The sequence below is a fragment of the Pezoporus flaviventris genome, unplaced genomic scaffold, assembly GCF_033815535.1.
Source record: "Pezoporus flaviventris isolate CSIRO_AGI_PZ_B2104156 unplaced genomic scaffold, CSIRO_AGI_Pfla_v1 ptg000045l, whole genome shotgun sequence".
Taxonomy (NCBI): domain Eukaryota; kingdom Metazoa; phylum Chordata; class Aves; order Psittaciformes; family Psittacidae; genus Pezoporus; species Pezoporus flaviventris.
Window position 1 is genome coordinate 27,579,501 of NW_026892593.1, and position 19,166 is coordinate 27,598,666.

At 38.2% G+C, this 19,166-nt stretch overlaps 1 protein-coding gene across 2 annotated transcripts in view; it reads left to right on the forward strand.

The window, feature by feature from the left end:
• Positions 1-19,166, forward strand: part of TMEM117 (transmembrane protein 117) — a 225,909-nt gene that overhangs the window by 82,007 nt on the left and 124,736 nt on the right. For both annotated transcript variants that reach the window (XM_061467794.1, XM_061467793.1), the window contains exon 4: positions 17,250-17,349. In XM_061467794.1, coding sequence (XP_061323778.1) covers positions 17,250-17,349 — 100 coding nt within the window. The remainder of the gene's footprint in view (positions 1-17,249; positions 17,350-19,166) is intronic.

Consider the following 19,166-nt stretch of genomic DNA (forward strand, 5'->3'; position numbering starts at 1 on the left):
GGTTTTATAGATCTGCATCATCCTTTGAGTGTTGGGATTTCTCACTAAGTTAAGACATTTATCATAAATATTATATACTATACATAATTGTATGATTTGTGAAGTTTTCTGGTTCATAAAGTTTGAACTGAAAGACCTAAATCTTCTGATCATCCCAGTGGCTGAAAGTGGGTAAGATCAATCTATAAATAGGAATGCAGTACTTCTGTCTAGATTAAGGTGGGTTGAACAAAAGTAAAACTGCAATTTTATGGAGTTGTCGGCATCAGTTTTGTAAATAAGTGATGTTAGCAAATGACAATCACTTTTTTTTTAAAGTCTCTAATTGCATTTATTTTCGCATTATGTTATTGGGAACTAAATATGACCATAAAACCATAGAATCATATAATAGTTTTGGTTGGAAGGGACCTTCAAAGGTCATATTGTCCAATCACCCTGCAATGAGCAGGGACATCTTCAACTAGATCAGGTTGCTCAGAACCACATCCAGCCTGGCCTTGAATGTCTTCAGGGATTGGTGCATCCACCACTCCTCTGGGCAACCTGTTGCATTATTTTACCACCCTCATTGTAAAGAAGTTTTTCCTCACATCCAGCCTGAATCTCCCCTCTTTTAGTTAAAATCCATTAACCCTTGTCCTGTCACAACAGACCCTGCTAAAAGTCTTTCCCCATCTTTCATATAAGTCCCTTTTAAGAACTGAAGGGTCTCCCCAGAGTCTTCTCCAGGCTGAGCAACCCCAAGTCTCTCAGCCTTTCCTCACAGGAGAGGTGCTTCACCCCCCTGATCATCTTTCTGGCCCTTCTCTGGACCCTTTCCAACAGGTCCATATTTTTCCTGTACTGAGGACTCCAAAGCTGGAGGCAGTAGTACACATGGGGTCTCATCAGAGCAGAGAAGAGGGGCAGAATCACCTCACTGAGCCTGCAGGCAACAGTTCTTTGGTTGCAGCCTGAGATACAGCTGGGTTTATGGACTACAAGCACACATTGCATGATGAATGTAGGTGCCGGGCATCTCTGAAAATCCTACCACAAGTTTTGTATTATGATTCATATTCAAAATGTTGCTTTAGTAATATTTAAAGTAATATTAAAATGGAATCAGAGTACTACTTTATCAGTTATGAGCCATTTTTGCTACTAGAAAGTCAGCATGAACATAAGACATTGTGGAGGGTTGACCTTGGCTGACTACCAGAGTCCTAGCAGTCACTCACTCTCCCTCCTCAGCAGGACAGGGGAAGAAAATAAGTTGGCAAGCCAGTGGGTTGAGCTAAAGGCAGCTTAGTCAGAACTTAAAGCAAAAGCCATGTGTGGAAGGGAAGCAAAAAAGAAGAAATTTATCCACTACTTCCCACCAGCAGGCAGATGTCCAGCAGCCTCCTGGAAGCAGGGCCTTCATATGGATAGCAGTTGCTTCAGAAGGTGAACACTGTGACCACAAATGTCCCTTCATCTTTTTCCCCCCTTCAGTTTTATTGCCTAGTATAATGACACATAGTGTGGAATGTCCCTTGGGTCATTTCAGATCAGGTGTCCTGGCTGTGTCCCCTCCCAGCCTTTTTCCCATCTCTAGCCTACTCCCCTCTTGAGTGGTGGCTTGGAGAGGCAGCCCTGATGCTGTGACAGCACTGCTCAGCCATAGCCAAAACTTTGGTGTCTTATCAACACCATTGTAGCTACAAGTGCAAAGCACAGCAATATATGGGCTGCTATAAGGAAAGTTAAGTCCATCCCAACTGGAACAAATACCTATATCAAAAGGTGACGTGCAGCGTTATGTCTGATTTGATGCTGTGACCTGCCTTCAGATACGAATATCTTTTTTGCTCACATACAAGCATTTGAAAGACATTTGAAATAAACCACACAAAAAAGTCATTCTATCTGACATATAGCTGGTGAAATATTTATTTTGGAAATAATAAAACTTTGGGGAAAGATATCTTTAAATTTTAATTGCAAATGGAAATTGGAAATCCTGAAATATGATAATTTAATCATACTCTACCTCTAGCCAGTAGTTTCTATTGATTAGGTCTCACAGTATTTTACTGCCTTCTACCTCATAGTGGTGTTTCCATTACTGCTTTAAAGAGCTGTTTATTTTCTTTATCTTCTTCTTTACAAAACAATATATTGTTGTACAAATCTTAAAATGTGTTTTTAATTGAAGAATTACATTCTGTCTTGTCTCCTTCAGAGCAGGCACTTCTAACCATGTTTCAGAATGCAGGGAGAACTTTTTCAGTGTTGCTTCTGAGCAGAGAGAATGGTTTATAATTGCTCTGCAGAGCCATCCAGCAACCTTCTATTTCTTCCATTCATCAATATAGAATATCAGAATTTAATTACAAAATCCCCTCCATAATCAATAAGTAAACTAAGAAACTACTTACTGCAAAATATGTTGGCATTGTTCCTGAAGATTTGCATGCATCCAATGTAAAGATGTCAAGCTATGATTAATAATGACACTTTAAAGTAGTTAACCAACTACTTTTACATTTAACTGAACTGAAATCTCCGGAAGATGATTCATCTGATTCAGAGATACTCTTGCAAGTTAGCCTTGGTAGGCAGCGTTAGTGTGTTATCAACACCATTTTGGTCACATATGTAAAAGACAGCACCATACGAGCTGCTGTAAAGAAAATTAACTCCACCCCAGCCAGACCCAATGCAGATGTTTAAGATAAGTCAGATGAATTACATTATTTTTCTACATTGATTGTGGAGAGAAATGGACTCTTCTGGGTGATCCTAGGATTACTAGCTGAAATTGAGACTGTTTTTTAAAGTCTCTAGTTGAGATGAAGCCCAGTATGGTAACTAACTGACCTTAAAAAATAGCCAAAACCATCAAACCCATGAAAGTTTAGTGACTGGATATCAAAAATGCAGTGCATACATCTCTCTCTCCGTTGTTTTATGATGTGCTAGTCCTTTACTTTGGAAAAAAATAGGAGAATATTCTTTCTGAGGATGAAGTTCATACCACAATTTGTGTTTTTTCTGCATCTGTGTATCTTAACTTTGTACTACAAGTGATAGTGCCTTAGCAAACACTTGTGAGGTGTGGGTCTGATACGTCTGTCTTCTGATAATTCATTTTCAAGTCATTAAAAGGAGACTGTATTGTAAAATGTACAGTCTGCAATATAGTTATGTCAATTTGAGGATAAAATCCTCAAGCAGCTCCTGATAATTTTTCCCCTTTGTTTCAATGATACATTTATCTAAAATGCTGAGCAGCGTGAGGACCAGGAAATATAGCAGTCAGTGCAATACTGAGAAAATTTGTAGCATATCCAGTGTCGGACTCTTTCAGACGATATCAGCCATTGGATGGTCACGTAGTCACGATAAAGGTGTTTGCTTTGTCCGCCAAGAACTGGAAGAACAGGCTGTGTTCTTCCCTGCATTTTCCATGCAATGTTCTCTGATGTGATTATATGCCAGCTCTTGTCAGATGACTGGCCCTAGACCCAGTTGTTCTTTATATACTATTTTCAAGTAATATAGTAAAAAAGCAATCATCTCCTCAATTTGTTAATTCAGACATTGCTTGAAGTCTAGTTCTTTTCCATCTGCTCTGCAATCTGTTGCTGTTACTACATTATGAGAGAAGCCAACCAAAACTTCAGACCAGCTCCTGAGTTGTCATGCCACATTTTCCTTACGTTTCTTCTCAAAGGTACCTGTAAGCATGGTAGATCATTTTTTCTTAACAACTCAAACAATTTCTATATCTCAGTCTGGCTTTGTAGACTGCAGCAAGACTGATGTACATCAGTCATCTTTAACAGATACTAAAACAAGCACAGAGAACAGAAAGATATTTCGTGTTCTTTTGCACCTGTACAGATCTTTAAAAAATAACTTTTTCTTATGTGTTTCCTGATTCACTTTATCCATAGTGTTGGCTATGTGTATACAGACTGTAGAAATTGGATGAAGTTTTAGAACAAACCATTTGTAGAGAAAGTGCTTCAGAAGCTTCTTAGTTAGGGCTCATTTGTGGCTGTATCGAATTCTAGTATCCATTCTTCATCTGAATATACTCTTGGGGATCTTTTGGCTGAATTGTTGCTTCTGCCAACACATTTCCTTTTACCCCTTTTAACCTTTTTAGCCTTTTAGCCATTTTAGCTTTTAGCCTAGTAAGGCTGACATGGTAATGCCATTTTCAGCCTTCATAAGACCCCTGTGCAGTTATTTGTACCATTGCACACTGCTATATGCTCTAAATTCTTTAAACAATTTGCAGTTTCAGTCTTCTTTTATCTGCATACAACCTAATACAGCAAATCGTCTGTAAGCATCAATAAATATTAAAAGGTCAATATTGAGAGCTTTGATCTATTCCTTTGTTTGAAATTAAGATTTTAAGTGAAGGCTTCTCAAGAACGGAAGCATCTCCCTGTTTTTCCTCTTGTGGTGAGACTTGCTCTACAGTGCTGAGATCCTCAACAGCTGAGTCTTTACAAAAGAAATAACAAAATGCAGCTGAGTCTAAACACCTTTCCTAAAAATATTTGTGGATTGTGATCACATCTGTCCCATTCTGGGGTCTGACCTTCCTTCCTTTTCAGGTATTTTAGATGTCTTTCTGCATTTGTGTGTATACTCATCTTGTCATTTCCCTTCCATTAACTTTGCCTGTCCAATTTTCCAGTTCTTCTACCTTTCTCCACTCTTTTAAGTATTTTTTAATATTTTGCTTCCCCTATCACATATGATTTTCTTTAGTTTGGGTGACTGATGGTCTCTCTGTGGCCCTTGTCAAATTAAGCGTTTCATAACTTGGCATGCTAAGGGATCTCAGCACCCATTGGAGTAGGCATGAGAGCCATTAGTGTTCATAAAGAAGCAACTGAGCGGTGAGTTTTCAAGGGCCTTTGCTCCAATTTTTTTCAGGCTTTGCCTCTGTATAGCACAAAGATCCCATAGGAAAAAGAGTTTATATTTTAATTTCACTTTACTCTTAGCATTTTCACTTGTTCTGTCTCTCAGTGTCAAAAAAAATAATTTATATCTACATAAGCAATATATGCCACATAAGCAATATATGCCTGTGTGTATGGTTAAATTCTGTATCGTTTAATTCATATAAAATCCTTACGTTTGTCTTATTTGTTGGAGGATATTTAACAAATACTAAGCTACATAATGATACAGAGTTTAAAGTTAAGTGCTGTCTTCCTTCTTCAAACTGTTCAGGGAGATCTATAGCAGCACATGTATTATTTTATTGAACTCTAATGGTGGGATAGGAAGAGGAAAAGCTTGGCTGTTTGCAGAAGTATTGTGTGCCAGATATTTGAGTATTTTAGCACTGTGTTAAATGGATGATGACTTGGCATAATCAAAAGAGACCACTTGAACTAGAAATCTGGAGCACTCAGTTGTGAGGTGCACTCATTCCCTCGTGGCATTTTAAATTTTGTTCAGCCGTTTAAGTAATATTAACTTTGCTTTTGATAAAATATTTAGATTTACACAGATAAGTTTAAATAAATAATCTTTCGGCATAAATGAAGCCTTGAGCAATCTTATTTAATGCCAGTTGCCCCTCTTTAGCATGGGTGGTTGGATAAGTTCATCCCTTGAGTTTTACCTTCCAACCTAATTTTTTTCTGTGATTTTATCTGCTTTGTTCAATTATTACTAATTGCTTGTTTGATGGATCTGGCAATAATCTAATACTTAAGAAATTTTCATTTTATCCTCAGACTTCCAGGAAGTCCAATCTCCTTTCTGCTCGTTTGAGTAGCAGGGCTGTGCCTGTCCATCCATCCATCCATCCATCCATCCATCCATCCATCCATCCAGTTACAGATGTTATCACTGACTGGTCTTAATCCTGACTCATTCCTTTCAAATATTACTGTCTTTATAGAGTATAATTCAAATAAACACTTATTAAAAAAAAATCAGTTTAGTTGAATAATGTGTTCTACAACATTGACACTTCTGTAGTATTCTTCACAGTTTGAACAGTTGTGGTACAAAGTCCAAGGTTTGATTAGAGTATTTTAAAATAGCCATTACAGGACCTACACAGTCATTCTCTCACAACTTTGCTTATATAATGTGGACTTGGTTCATGAGAAAACAAACACGAGTAATTTCTCATGAAAAAATAATATTTAAATAGAAAATGGAAAGGTGGAAATTGATTTTGATACTGTTCAGATGTAATTAAGCCTTAAATTGCCTTTACTGTTGAATCATGAATATTTTCATATCTGTAGTTAAAGTCTGAATTCTCTAAAGGAATATCTGACCTTATTCAGTGTTGCATTTTAAGGTAGAAGGACATTTTTCTGTAAGAAAAAACTTGCACACTAAATACCAATGCAAAGTGATTTGGACGTAAAATATTTTTTGAGTCTCCCAAGAATTTTTGCAGGTTAGAAGGGTGTTGTGCCCCAAACCAGCAAAAGAAATGAAAATAATGAAAATGCTTATGGTATGCAGATTTGGAAAGAAAGCTGGAATGATTGTATTAGCAGGTTAAAAGAGGAGGTTGGAACTAGATGACCTTCAAGGTCCCCTCCAACCCAAACCAGTCTGTGATTCTGTGATTCTGTGAAATCAAACTAAAAATTTCTAGGTATAAATAACTTCGTTTTTAAATCAGACCAAAAGATTGTTTTCAATTTGAGAACTGGCAAGGTTTTTGCATTTTGTAAATAAGTTCATATTTTCAGATTTTTATTTCTATTAAAAGCAATATGTTCCTTCAAGTGATTGCAGACTCTGACAACCTGCCATTTTATAATCATAATAAAATACTCCTGACCATTTTTTACTCCTGATAATTTTGAAGAAGGAGACAGAATTACCATCAGCACCGGCAGTGCAAGTGCACAAGCCAAGTTGAATGTCTTCATATCTTACGTAAAAGGTAATGTGAATGGATTTGAAATTGTCATTTAAAGCCTGTGTGTCACGGAAATCACCTTCTAGCCTATAAAGGATGTCTCCTCTGCTTCAGATACTCTGACATATTTCTGCAGCAAAACTCGGGAAACAGAAATGCCAAAATTAAAGTTTACCACTCTGTACTGATGTAGTAAAAAAAAACCCCAAACCAACAAAACCATTTTAGCCTATTTAGCAGCAATTACACTCCTTCACTACATGTTCATGTACTTCAATTCAAATTGTAAGCTGAATCCTATGTCAGTCTTCACTGCTTTAAAAATAGCATCCATATGTAGACCAATTACTTCTGAAATTCAGACTCCGTCTAAGAGGTTCAACTAGTGGTCCTGTGTTTGCTGTAGAAAAGCAACTTACCTCATTCCAGTCACAAATATGGAGGGTTTTACAATGTCTTCTAGTGTTCAGTGATACATTAGAAGTCCTCTGGTTCGTGCTGAATGGCCAATCCTTTGGGTGCTTGTCGTTCAGCTGCAGGGTATCAGTAGTCCCTGAAAATAAACTATTGAAAGAAGGCACATGGTGCTTGCTTCATCCAATTGCTACAGTAGACCCTTGAAAATGCAAACTAATATCAGTCTTCATAAAGCCTTAAAACATTGCCATTAAATAAGCAAAACCATCAACTTTGTTTATAATAAATTATTGAATAAACTCATGAGAAAATGTCACAATTTTACTTTACATTATGGGCTTACAATTTTTTTCAGAGCCAGTTCAAATTCTTTTCATTTATGATTGATGAGAATCTGTCAGCAGAGATTCTGTGCCACCATTTCTTTGTTACAATTCATTAACTTACAACATGTTCGTAGTTTTCTAGCATTTCATTATTTTACTTAAAAAAAAAAAAAGTTTATCAATGGTTCAGGGAAGCTTAATAAGTAAAAAAATTATTAATATGTAAAGTTGCACTATCTGCTGATAATTACAAGTTTCTACTATAATTTTCCAAAATATATCTCTGCTTTCTCTTTCCCAGTTGGGCTGCTACTTACAAGCAGAGTCCGTTCTCTTGAACTATAACAAGTTCAAATTGTTATAGAATCATAGAAAAGTTAGGGTTGGAAAGGACCTTAAGATCATCAAGTTCCAACCCCCCTGCCATGGGCAGGGACACCTCACACTAAACCATGTCACCCAAGGCTTCGTCCAACCTGGTCTTGAACAGCGCCAGGGATGGAGCATTCACAGCCTCCCTGGGCAACCCATTCCAGTGCCTCACCACCCTCACAGGAAAGAACTTCTTCCTTATATCCAATCTAAACTTCCTCTGCTTAAGTTTTAACTCGTTGCGCCTTGTCCTGTCACTACAGTCCCTAATGAAGAGTCCCTCCCCAACATCCCTATACCCACCCTTCAGATACTGGAAGGCTGCTATGAGGTCTCCACGCAGCCTTCTCTTCTCCAGGCTGAACAGACCCAACTTTCTCAGCCTATATTCACACGGGAGGTGCTCCAGTCCCCTGATCATCCTCGTGGCCCTCCTCTGGACTTGTTCCAACAGTTCCATGTCCTTTTTATGTTGAGGACACCAGAACTGCACACAATACTCCAGGTGAGGTCTCATGAGAGCAGAGTAGAGGGGCAGGATCACCTCCTTCAACCTGCTGGTCACACTCCTTTTGATGCAGCCCAGGATACGGTTGGCTTTCTGGGCTGCAAGCGCACACTGAAGCCGGCTCATGTTCATTTTCTCATCCACCAACACCCCTAAGTCCTTCTCCGCAGGGCTGCTCTGAATCTCTTCTCTGCCCAACCTGTAGCTGTGCCTGGGATTGCTCCCACCCAGGTGTAGGACCTTGCACTCGGCATGGTTAAACTTCATGAGGTTGGCATCAGCCCACCTCACAAGCGTGTCAAGGTCCCTCTGGATGGCATTCCTTCCCTCCAGGGTATCAACCGAACCACACAGCTTGGTGTCAATGGCAAACTTGCTGAGGGCGCACTCAATCCCACTGTCCATGTCACTGACAAAGATGTTAAACAAGACCGGTCCCAACACCGACCCCTGAGGGACCCCACTCGTTACTGGTCTCCAGCCGGACATTGAGCCATTGACCACAACTCTTTGTATGCGGCCATCCAGCCAGTTCTTTATCCACCAAGTGGTCCACTTGTTCTAATTTTCCCTTTCTGAATAGCAATAATACTGCAGTTACCAGTTTTTTTTTCAGTGTTATAGTAATGCTCTGAAACTTTTCTGCCATCCCTAAGACTAAAATAGATCGAAAGTACAAATTTTTTGCTGGAATTCACAAAAGTTTTATATGTTATCAAATCACTTCATCGAAGTGGTAAAGTTCCAACTGCATAATTTAATTTTGTTTGTATTCTGGCAATGATATGAGCAGTTCTTTTATCTTTTTCAAAGTGAATCCTTTTTTCTTGCAACTGCCAGTTCTGAGAATATTGCAGCGCATCTATCCTTAGCTGTACTGAAATGTCATCTCTGGGAATGGATGCGTGTAAACCGTGTCCCATTCTGAAGAGTTCAGCCAGTGAAGCATTGTTCGAAGCCATTCTTACTAGTATCTTGCCAAGTTTAAAAGCAAGTATTTATGTAAATAATTATTTATTTAAAAGAAAGTATTTTACTGCATCTCTCTCTTGCTAAGTTACTGACCTAACTTAGCCTTCCCAAATGCATTGCCTGTTACATTCCTTAGTTCCTCTGAATTTGTTAATGTTATTTTCAAATTTTTGTTGCTATTTATAAAGTGCCAGTCATCAAATAATTAATCTGTAGTTTAAGATAAGCAAGCCTACAGCATTTAACAAATGTAAAAGAAACCATAAAACAGTTTATATATTTTTTCTAAATTTTAGAAACTGAATATACATTTTTCTTCAATGTACATGTGTGTCATTTAGCAGCTTGTGAAAATCAGCACTCCTTATCCTTCTCAGGATGCATATGGCAAGGGCTGAGACTGCAAACTTACTCTTGTATCTGCAGAGCATGCTACAGTTTGATGAGTCAAGGTCCTCTTTAAACCCTCAGAATGGGTATGCCCAAGTCTAGTTGTCCTGTTTGTGTTCCTAGGCACTTGTGCTTGCTTTTGGGCCTTTTTACTGTAAAACTATTTTGAGACCATAGTATATAGGCAAATGGAGTCAGGCAAGTAAGGCATGTAATGTACCAGCTTGTACTACAGTCTTGTGGATTAGCTGTAGAATTTTACTAGCCTAGTAAAAGAGAGGCTGGAAAACTGATACAGTTCTCTTACCTTCTTTGGCAGTAAGTAAATACCATAATCCTCTCCTGTAGTATCAAAGAGGCATGTAAGAGGCGGCCCTTTATTTCATTGCTAAATAAAAACAACTTGTGCATTAACAGCATGAACAGCTAAAACGTAGAGCTGTAATGCTTGCGTCTGTGCGATTGTGTGATGGGGGCTGGTTAAGGCTGTGCTATGGATATTTAGGTGAGCAGTCATCTGTTAGCACAACAGCATTACAAGTGTTTCAGGCAAACCTGTCCTTGGCTGAGTAGCGTGACATTTGCTGCAGAAAGATGCTAAATGCACTCTGCAGCTGCTTTTCTTTTCTCTGACTAAACAGAATAAACGTGATGAAACACGTTGCACAAGAATAGCAAAAATTCTGGAATATCTGGAAAATATATCTCAGAGAGATAATAAATTTGAAACATCAGTTTGTTGCGTTCTTTTGTTAGGCACCTTTTATATTTTTCCCAAGACTATCCAGTCCAAAGGAAGTGCTTTGCAGTGAAGTATGTAGCTGTAGTACATCATTTTCATCAAAGCACTTACGTAATGATGGAGAAAGTTGCTGATCTGAGAGGCGAGTAATCCAAGTTAAATTCCCAACTCAACCACTGGTTGTCTCTGGTTTTATTTATGCCATTCAAGGTATGGCATTAAAAAAAAAAGAAAAAGTAGGTGTAGCAAATTCTGTCATTTAAACTAGCTGGGAGCATGTGCCAGCACTCACCAGAATATACCTTTAGCGCAAAGAGCGCACATTCCTCCCATAGTGGAGGCACTTAATACTCTTGAAATTTCAGACCCTTAAGATTTCCCCAAGAGTGGTGCATGCTGTCACATCGCCTGGCAATAGCCCTGCCATTGTAAGTTACCTTTTGCAAATTCTTTAGAAGCAAGCTGCTGGCCCACAGTGGTGCCATACGTGAAAATCACCTAAGTGAACATCCTACTCTGAGTAGCTGTCAAATCCATTGATTATGGAGACAGTTTAGGAAGACTAGCATCATTAGGCAAAAGTTAATCTGTATCCTGCTTCCTCAGGAGAAGTCCAGACTCTATTGGACATCAAATTCTTGAGGGCTGTTGTTACAGGATCCATTAAAAACCCGCACAGGGAACAAGAAACTTCTACAATTTTCAGTAAAGAAGCTATAGAAGGACAGGAATATATCCTGTCCCAGCTTGATTGAAGGACCTTAATTGGGACTGTACTTGTGATCTAGTCCAAGCTCCTATCCTGACCAGTGGCATCCATTCCACTTCTCTAAAAGTGGTGGAAAGGGAATGCCTGTTTTATGTGTGGAAGACGATAGTTGTACAAGAAATGGGATTCACAGCCTCATTCATCCCTTGTCTGCAGGAGACTGAAATACATATTTCTCATCCTCTTAGAGAGTGACATATACAAAAATAATACTATTCTAATAGGAGTTTTTCATCACCTTTACGTTTCTTATTGAGAGCGACAGTGAGATGCAATTCTATAACTTTGAAATGCATTGAATCAGTGTCCCTTGGAATAGGGATTGGATCTCTTGTGTCCCCTACCATTAAAGCTACATGCATGCGCCTCTTCTGCATTAACAGACAGAAATGGAATTTGCTGCATTTTTCAATGGACCTTGTCTTATAGGCAGGCTTGCAAAACACTTCACAGATGGAGCTTCAGAGGCAAACCAAGTGGAGGATTAACCACTTTACGGATGTCAGTCAATACAGGATGTGAGCTAGAAGCCAATGGCTTATTCCTGTGGAGAGCAAGCAGCTCCTGTACATGCCTAGCAGCAGAACTTCAAATGGCTTGGGAGCTTTAAAAGCCAAGTCATCAGAGTAAGTTAGGCAGCCCTCAGGCCTGTAGGCTGATGAGCAGAGGTTTTTAGAATCACAGTTCTGTTGCCTTATTTAAAAAAAAACCATGTCCTCAGTTACAGCATCAGTCCATTAGTCTCAGGTGTTCTGCCATGCATCTGTCTTGCTATGGCCAAGCGCTTTTGCATCCTAGTTTTGTTGTGTCTTGGAGATGAACCTGCTGAGCTTCTTGTGGCTCTCACCTCTTTGATACCTCATCAAGCAAAATTCCTGGTTCAGTGCCTTTTAATTCTATTCTGGTGCTACAGAAGAAGTTTCATCTGTTAAGTGTGTGCAGGGGATGGTTAAGGACTGTACAGCTAGCTGTGGTGCTCTCTGTACTGTTTGTAGGTATCTATGCATTATGCCATTCTCATTATATAACAATTTGTAGGGCAGCAGGTCTTGTTTCTGTGTATCTTCTCGTTCCCTGTGGCTCTGACATCAGTTCCTAGCAGGAGAGGATGGCTTTTCAGTTGAGCAAAGTGCTATCAAGTGTCTCATTTGCTATTCTGTCATTTTAGAGTGGCAAATATGAATAAGGAACGTATCTGCTGTCTTTTATGAATGTTTTCATTTTTCTGCTACTCTTTGCCTCTGCTAAATTTAAAGAAGCTTGGGGTGCCGTGTCTAAACACATACTTCTTTGCAGCCAGTGTGAACTCCCATGCTGTCACTTGTTGATCATTGTCAAGATATTTCACTTTGTCAGGTACACCAAGGAAGATAAGTTCCATGTAGACAGAATGCCAGATAATAAAGCTGCCTCACAAAAGTGCATACAGAATATGTACAGACTTCTATCACTCAACATTGAAGATATGTATGCTTCCCCTCCTTTTTGAAGAGCCTTAAATTACCATTCTTTATGGATGTTATTCTTGTAGACTCTGTAAAGAACATGCCCTTTGTGCTATGTGCCAGCCTAGTGCCTCTGATACCCTAGAGTGTACAAAGAGCCAGCTGAAGTGTAGTTAAGGTGCACCAAGGCCACTAAAGTGGCATTAAAAGGCAATTAAAACTTTCCCTGTGTTTATGCTGTCATTGCATTCCATGGAGATCAAGGGTTCACTTAAATGTGTGTGGGTTGTCAGATGTGTCATGGGCCTTACAAGAGATCCAAATATCTTTGGATTATCATCTGGAGACCAGGGTATGTCACAGCACCTGGAATTATTTAGTCATGTAGGTTTAGCAATGCCTTCTGATAAGTAAACATGCTGTTTTGACACGCCACCCATTTTGCTATAACATAAGGCAAACAAATCCTTCACCCAGCATGTCCACAGTTGCATTAAGCACAAATCATGATCTAATCTGCATTTACTATTCTGAATAGGCTCCATTGAGAGTGTGGATCCCTGGTGTACACTTAAATTTATATGCCTAAATTCAAGCTACATCCCAGTTTTAGATTCCTTTGATGGTCAAGAATAAACCATCTCGGCACTGAGCTTCAGCCATGACTTTAATTCCAGTGCATAGAATGATCTTGATAACACCACAGTGTTATTATCTTTACCCAACTTAAAATTTAAAACATCCCATTTGCTTTCAGATTGTGTGCCATTTTAGCAGCTGCTAAAGTGTCAGCCTTCTTTAAAGCAATGCTCCGATATTATATAACCCAGAGAAAATTTCTCTGGGCTGGTGCTATTCTTTCCCTCTTTCGTCTTTTCTGTGCACACACATCTGCTAACTCCAGAAAAGTGATCAAACACATTGATCTTATATATCTTTTTACTGACTCACTGTTACTGACTTATCTTTTGCAACAACGTGGATGTAGGCACCACCTTATGATGGTAGACTGGAATCTGCAAAGCTAGGGAAATTTCTCTTTGCCGTCTTACTGTCAAAGATTAACAGTGGGTTTGTCCCAAATCCCAATTGCAAACTTGTCCTTTGTCTGTAATATTCACAGATATTGGCCCCTCAGGCTTTAGCTATTTACACTTATCCTGTCCATTTCTGAAGCGTTTTTTACTGTTATGTGCTCCTGTGTTTTTCCACTCAGTGTTTTCTTAGATTGCGCTATTCATGCAATGTGGATGCGTCTTGCTATGGTATAAGAGTACAGCAAAGAAATCAGAAGTCTGTCTGTTGACAAGACATAGAAAATCTGGGCTGACCATTTAACTGGAACCGAACAGCTGTTAGCCCTCCTGCAGGGTTCAGAGAGGGTCCTAGACAGGAAGCAGACCAACCAATTAATGAAAACTGCTCTAATCGCTAGCTAAAGCTAGGAAAAAGTGGGGATATTTCCACAATAGAAGCAATGTTACTTTTTGTACTGTCAAAATATACGTCCTGGTAACATCATCAGGCAAGCATGGCTTTTTCGAAAATGTCAGCCACTCTCATTTATATTTAAACTAAAACCTGAACATTAAAACTGGAGCTGTTTTTTTTTTCTTCATTTTTAGCAGCCAGAAATCTATATTTAAAAAAAAAATCAATTTCTCTTTGTGCTTTGAAATGAAAATAATACTGCAGAGAGCATAAGAGACACAGGATGTAATGCTAATATTAAATAAAATAGCAGTGTATTTCATTAGTATTTCTAATAAGATAATGAAAGTGCTAAAAATATTTTCCCTGTTTCATAAAAGGTTGTAGGTGTATTATAAACAGTAAATGCACTGAAGATATGCATAGGTTGTTCTTAAGAGTTTCTTTATACTAGTATGCTATTTTAACTCTTAAGTGTTCAAATAGTCTGTCAATTTATGTATTTAATTTAGGCCTTAATTACTTATAGACTAGGATGAACAGTTTGTACTAGGTTTCTTGGATGCTTTCGTGTTTCAAATGCACATGTTTCAAATTACAAAAAGGACTATTAGGGTGAACTGGTGCTTTCAAGGCTTTTCTATGTATTTCGGCTCATCTGACCTTGTTATAAGCCTTCAGGTACTTCTGACGTTCATAAAAACAAGTGACTACATGCAGAATTTCAATTTCCATCAAAAAAAAAATAGCTTATGTCTGGTTTGATATATCTTCTACTTGTTAATATCTACATTCAGTGATCAGTGTCCTCTTAACATTTTTGGATCTTCTGTACATCAGCCTGCCATGGGTGGCTGTGGCAGCCCCACTAGATGTGATGGGCCTGTAGGAGTTACCCAAGTGGTCTGTTACTCAGGAGCATTGTGCAATTGTTTATTTAGTTTCTGTACACCTGTGATCATGTATAATGCATATGAGATTGTATAATGCGTTTGAGAAATGGAAATAAAAAGGTGAGTGGTTTTTGTATGTGTTTCATGCTGATGAAAAAGATAAAGATATTGTTTGATTTGGGGGGACATCCTTACATCTGACATTTATTGTCATCCCTTCTTTGTTAATGAGTGAGCTTGTTAGGAAGGCAGACTTGATAGTTTTTCACCTTCACAGATGTTACAAAAACAGCATACCCAGGAAGAAAGGGAATTACAAATGTTTCCCAGTTATAAAGAGTCTGGGAGAGTATATCTGGAAGGGATGTGCTTGCCTGTTCTCACAGTCTTCCCTAGGTATCTGCTGTTGCCTTCTCCTGGAGACAAGACCTTAGAAGAGGAAGACTTTAGGCTAACCCTGTGCAGTGTAGCTTTTCTTGTATTCTTACATCCTTATTTACAACACAGTGAATTTAGATTATCAATGATCTTATTATCTACATGCCTACATGCAGCATTATTAACCCCAGCTTGGACAGAAATGTGGGTTTGATTTTTAATTGCAGCAGAAAATCTGAGCCAGCATTTATATGCTGTTCAACAGACAAAAAAAAGGATGGTGTTTTTATGAGTGACATACTAGCTGAAAGGTCATGATGTATATAATGAAGTGATATTAATATTTCTACTCAAGAGCATATTAACTTTTTATCTAAGAAGTGAGATGGTGCTGTGCATGGATTTGTGCTAGGAAGATCCTCTGTCCTGATCATACATTTAGATTTTAACAGGACTGCCCCAGAAAGTGGAATCAGCTTGTACCAATCCAGTTGCAGGGATATGGTCTGTTAGGTCCTAATTATTACAACGTTTGGTATATAATGTGGTGAGGCACTAAAACACGTTGCCCAGAGAAGTTGTGGCTGCCCCATTCCTGAAAGTGTTCAAGGCTAGGACCTTGAGCAACCTGGTCTAGTGTAAGGTGTCCCTGCCCATAGCAGGGGGCTTGGAACTAGATGATCTTTAAGGTCCCTTCCAACCGTAACCATTCTATGATGGTGTGATGCTATGATTCTAGAAGGGGTAGAATTTGAATAATGGATAACACAATGTTCAAGAAAGTTATTACATGCAGCTAGGTCACTTGAGTGCACCCTTAAATAGGCATAACATTGTATAAGCAATGTTTACAGATATCTTAAAAACAAAGATACCACTTGGGAAGCTCAGATATAATTGCTATCGTTATTCAATGTGTTATCTCTTGAGGAGAGTCATGTCTTTTTAAACACTATAAAAGACTTTTCGCAAAGGATATTCAGTATATTAAAAGCCATGATTTTTTCACAATGTTTTTAATTCAGCACAAGTAACTTTACCTTCTTAATTATCCTTACAGCATCTTGGTGAACGTGAAAGTAGAATTTAAACTACTGCTTGAGATTTTCAATCCTATGTGTTGCATTATTTAAGCAGAATAGAAATTCTTCTTTTGGATTTAACATATACCTATGAAAACACATAGTATAAATCCAGAAGCAGTGATATCTCACTGAAATTCTACAAAGCTTGCTTATACTGTTGTGTTAAAAAAACATGTGGTTCTATAACTGGTAGAGGGAAAAGTCAAGTGGCTCCATTATCTTTTTAAAGAGAACCAAAAGATTTTCATTTATCTCCATAAAGATTTTGCAAAGTCATCATTTCCAAGAATGCTGCAATTCCATTTGTACAAAAGAAGAGATAAAAAGTATAAAATGGTTTATATTTCCAAAAGCCTTACATAATCCTAAAGCCTTTTTCTATCGTTATCTTAGCACCTTCAAAAGAGATATGGGCTGTAAAAACGGATCTGCATTTCCTTTTCTAATTGGAGTTGACCCATCCTGGTCCAGTTTGATGTCAAGACTCAGATAATAGCAGAAAAAGTGATTATGAAAAAACAGGAAATCTTTCACAGCTAGTCATAAGTTTTGCCACTAAAGCAAGTTCTTTATAATTGCATTAAGCAAATGCGTATAGCTTACAGTCTGTGTTCTTGTTTCCACAGTGCATACATTATAACAGACTTCATGGGCATCAGGAATGAAAATTTTATGAAGGTAGCTGCAGTTGGGACTTGGATGGGAGATTTTGTCACAGCATGGATGGTAAGAAATACAATATTACATCTTAAAAGAAAAGAAATGTGCTTGTTGGTTTCAAGGGAAAGAGGAGAAGAGAGAAAACTCAATTTCTTGGAGTATTCAAGTATTTCAAGCCAGACGAGCAGAAAATTAACAAAGGCAAAGTAGCATAAGGCAGGGCGCTTAATTAGCTGGGAGTCCAGCATTAACATTTCAGTTACAATGTATCAGAGGAACAATTCATTTCTTCTGCTGTGAGTGGGAATTTTGCCATTGACTTTTGCGAGGATAGCACCAGTCCTCACCTTCCTTGTTATGGAAAGCACCATGAACTGCTATCTGGTGAAACAGTGAGTAACGGTTTATGGTAAGCAAGTCTAATGAAAAGGATTAAAAAAGAAGAAAAATTAGACTGAAAGATGTGACAAAGATCAATGGACATGAGAGAGAGCAAGCAAGCCAGTTACATCCCAGAATTTGAAGGTATGAAATTATCAGATTAAGTTTGCCTCTAATTAAGGATTTAGAAGTACGAAGCCTTCAGTTGGATTATCACTGTTATAAAGGTTCCCTCCTGAAACATGGGCAACCCAGAGATCAGCTTAGTGAAAAAGAACCAGAAAATGACAGCTAACTGGGAACGAAATGAAGCATGTGCACATGTTTTTATTGTTCAGGAAAAGCATTTCTTAAACACAAAGCAATTAAAAATTGATTCCATTGTATTTTTTAGTAAGATTAGGTTTTTGTGATTAGCGTAGGGAAGAATTTTAGCAATTATGACTATGACATTATTTTAAATTGGAGAAAAAGTCCACAATTTTTAAAAAGAATTGGTTTGAATGAATCTCTTTTTTTTCCCTAATGATTTATTGATACCTCTGTTTGTTTACTCAGAAGAATCAGCATAATTTTAGACAAATTCATTAGCAGTAGGAGCGTTGCTTGATGGTGAATGTTTATCACACATCACATGAAAAGTTTTAGAAAAAAAAATCTCAGCACTGTATGTACTTAGTGACTGTAATAATCTCTGATGTAAGCAAAGGAACAGGACAAGGTGGATAAATTTTACGACTGTGATATGTGTTAGGAGAAAACACTGTAGGAATGACTGTAGGATGCCAAGACTATAGTCTGTACGACTGTATGGGAAGTCTTAGTAGGGTCATCCAGTTTTCTGTCAGTTTATCTTCTCCACATATTTTGAACATACTGTACAACAGACAGAAGAAAGAGAAAAAGCATCAAAGATTTTTTCAGCATGTTGTTCATTATGTGTCAGTGGTTTGTCCAAGACAAATTATGCTCTGTGAAATGGTGGCTATGGAAAGCAAGTGCAGAGCAAATCATTTGCCACATACATTATAGTATGGATGTTGCAGAATTGATGCATTGACTGGTGTTAGCAATTGATGTGGATTTCTTATGAATAAAATGCATGGCTACTTCTGAATACTTTTAGCTTGACCCTTTTTCTTTTTGAGATTCCACAGCTTTATCCCACTATCAAAGGAGAGATGCTGCACAAGCTAAACTGAATTAAGAGGGGTCATGTTCTTCATACATGTGTGACATAGCACTCCAGTGGTAGGTTGCATACAAATTGCACTTTATTAGGTAATGGTCAATTTTTTCAGTTCCTCTTTTCTCACTTCCTTGAGAAAAACTGTTACATGCAGCACTATACAAAGCATGGAAATGGCTGGATTCAAGAGGCATCAGAATCCTAATCCTTTTCTGTGTACTCAAAGCCCTCTTGGGTCTTTTCAGCAATGGAAGCACAATTGGACTGCGGATGGTAGATTACAGTGGTGGATGGAGTTATCACCGAAGAATGA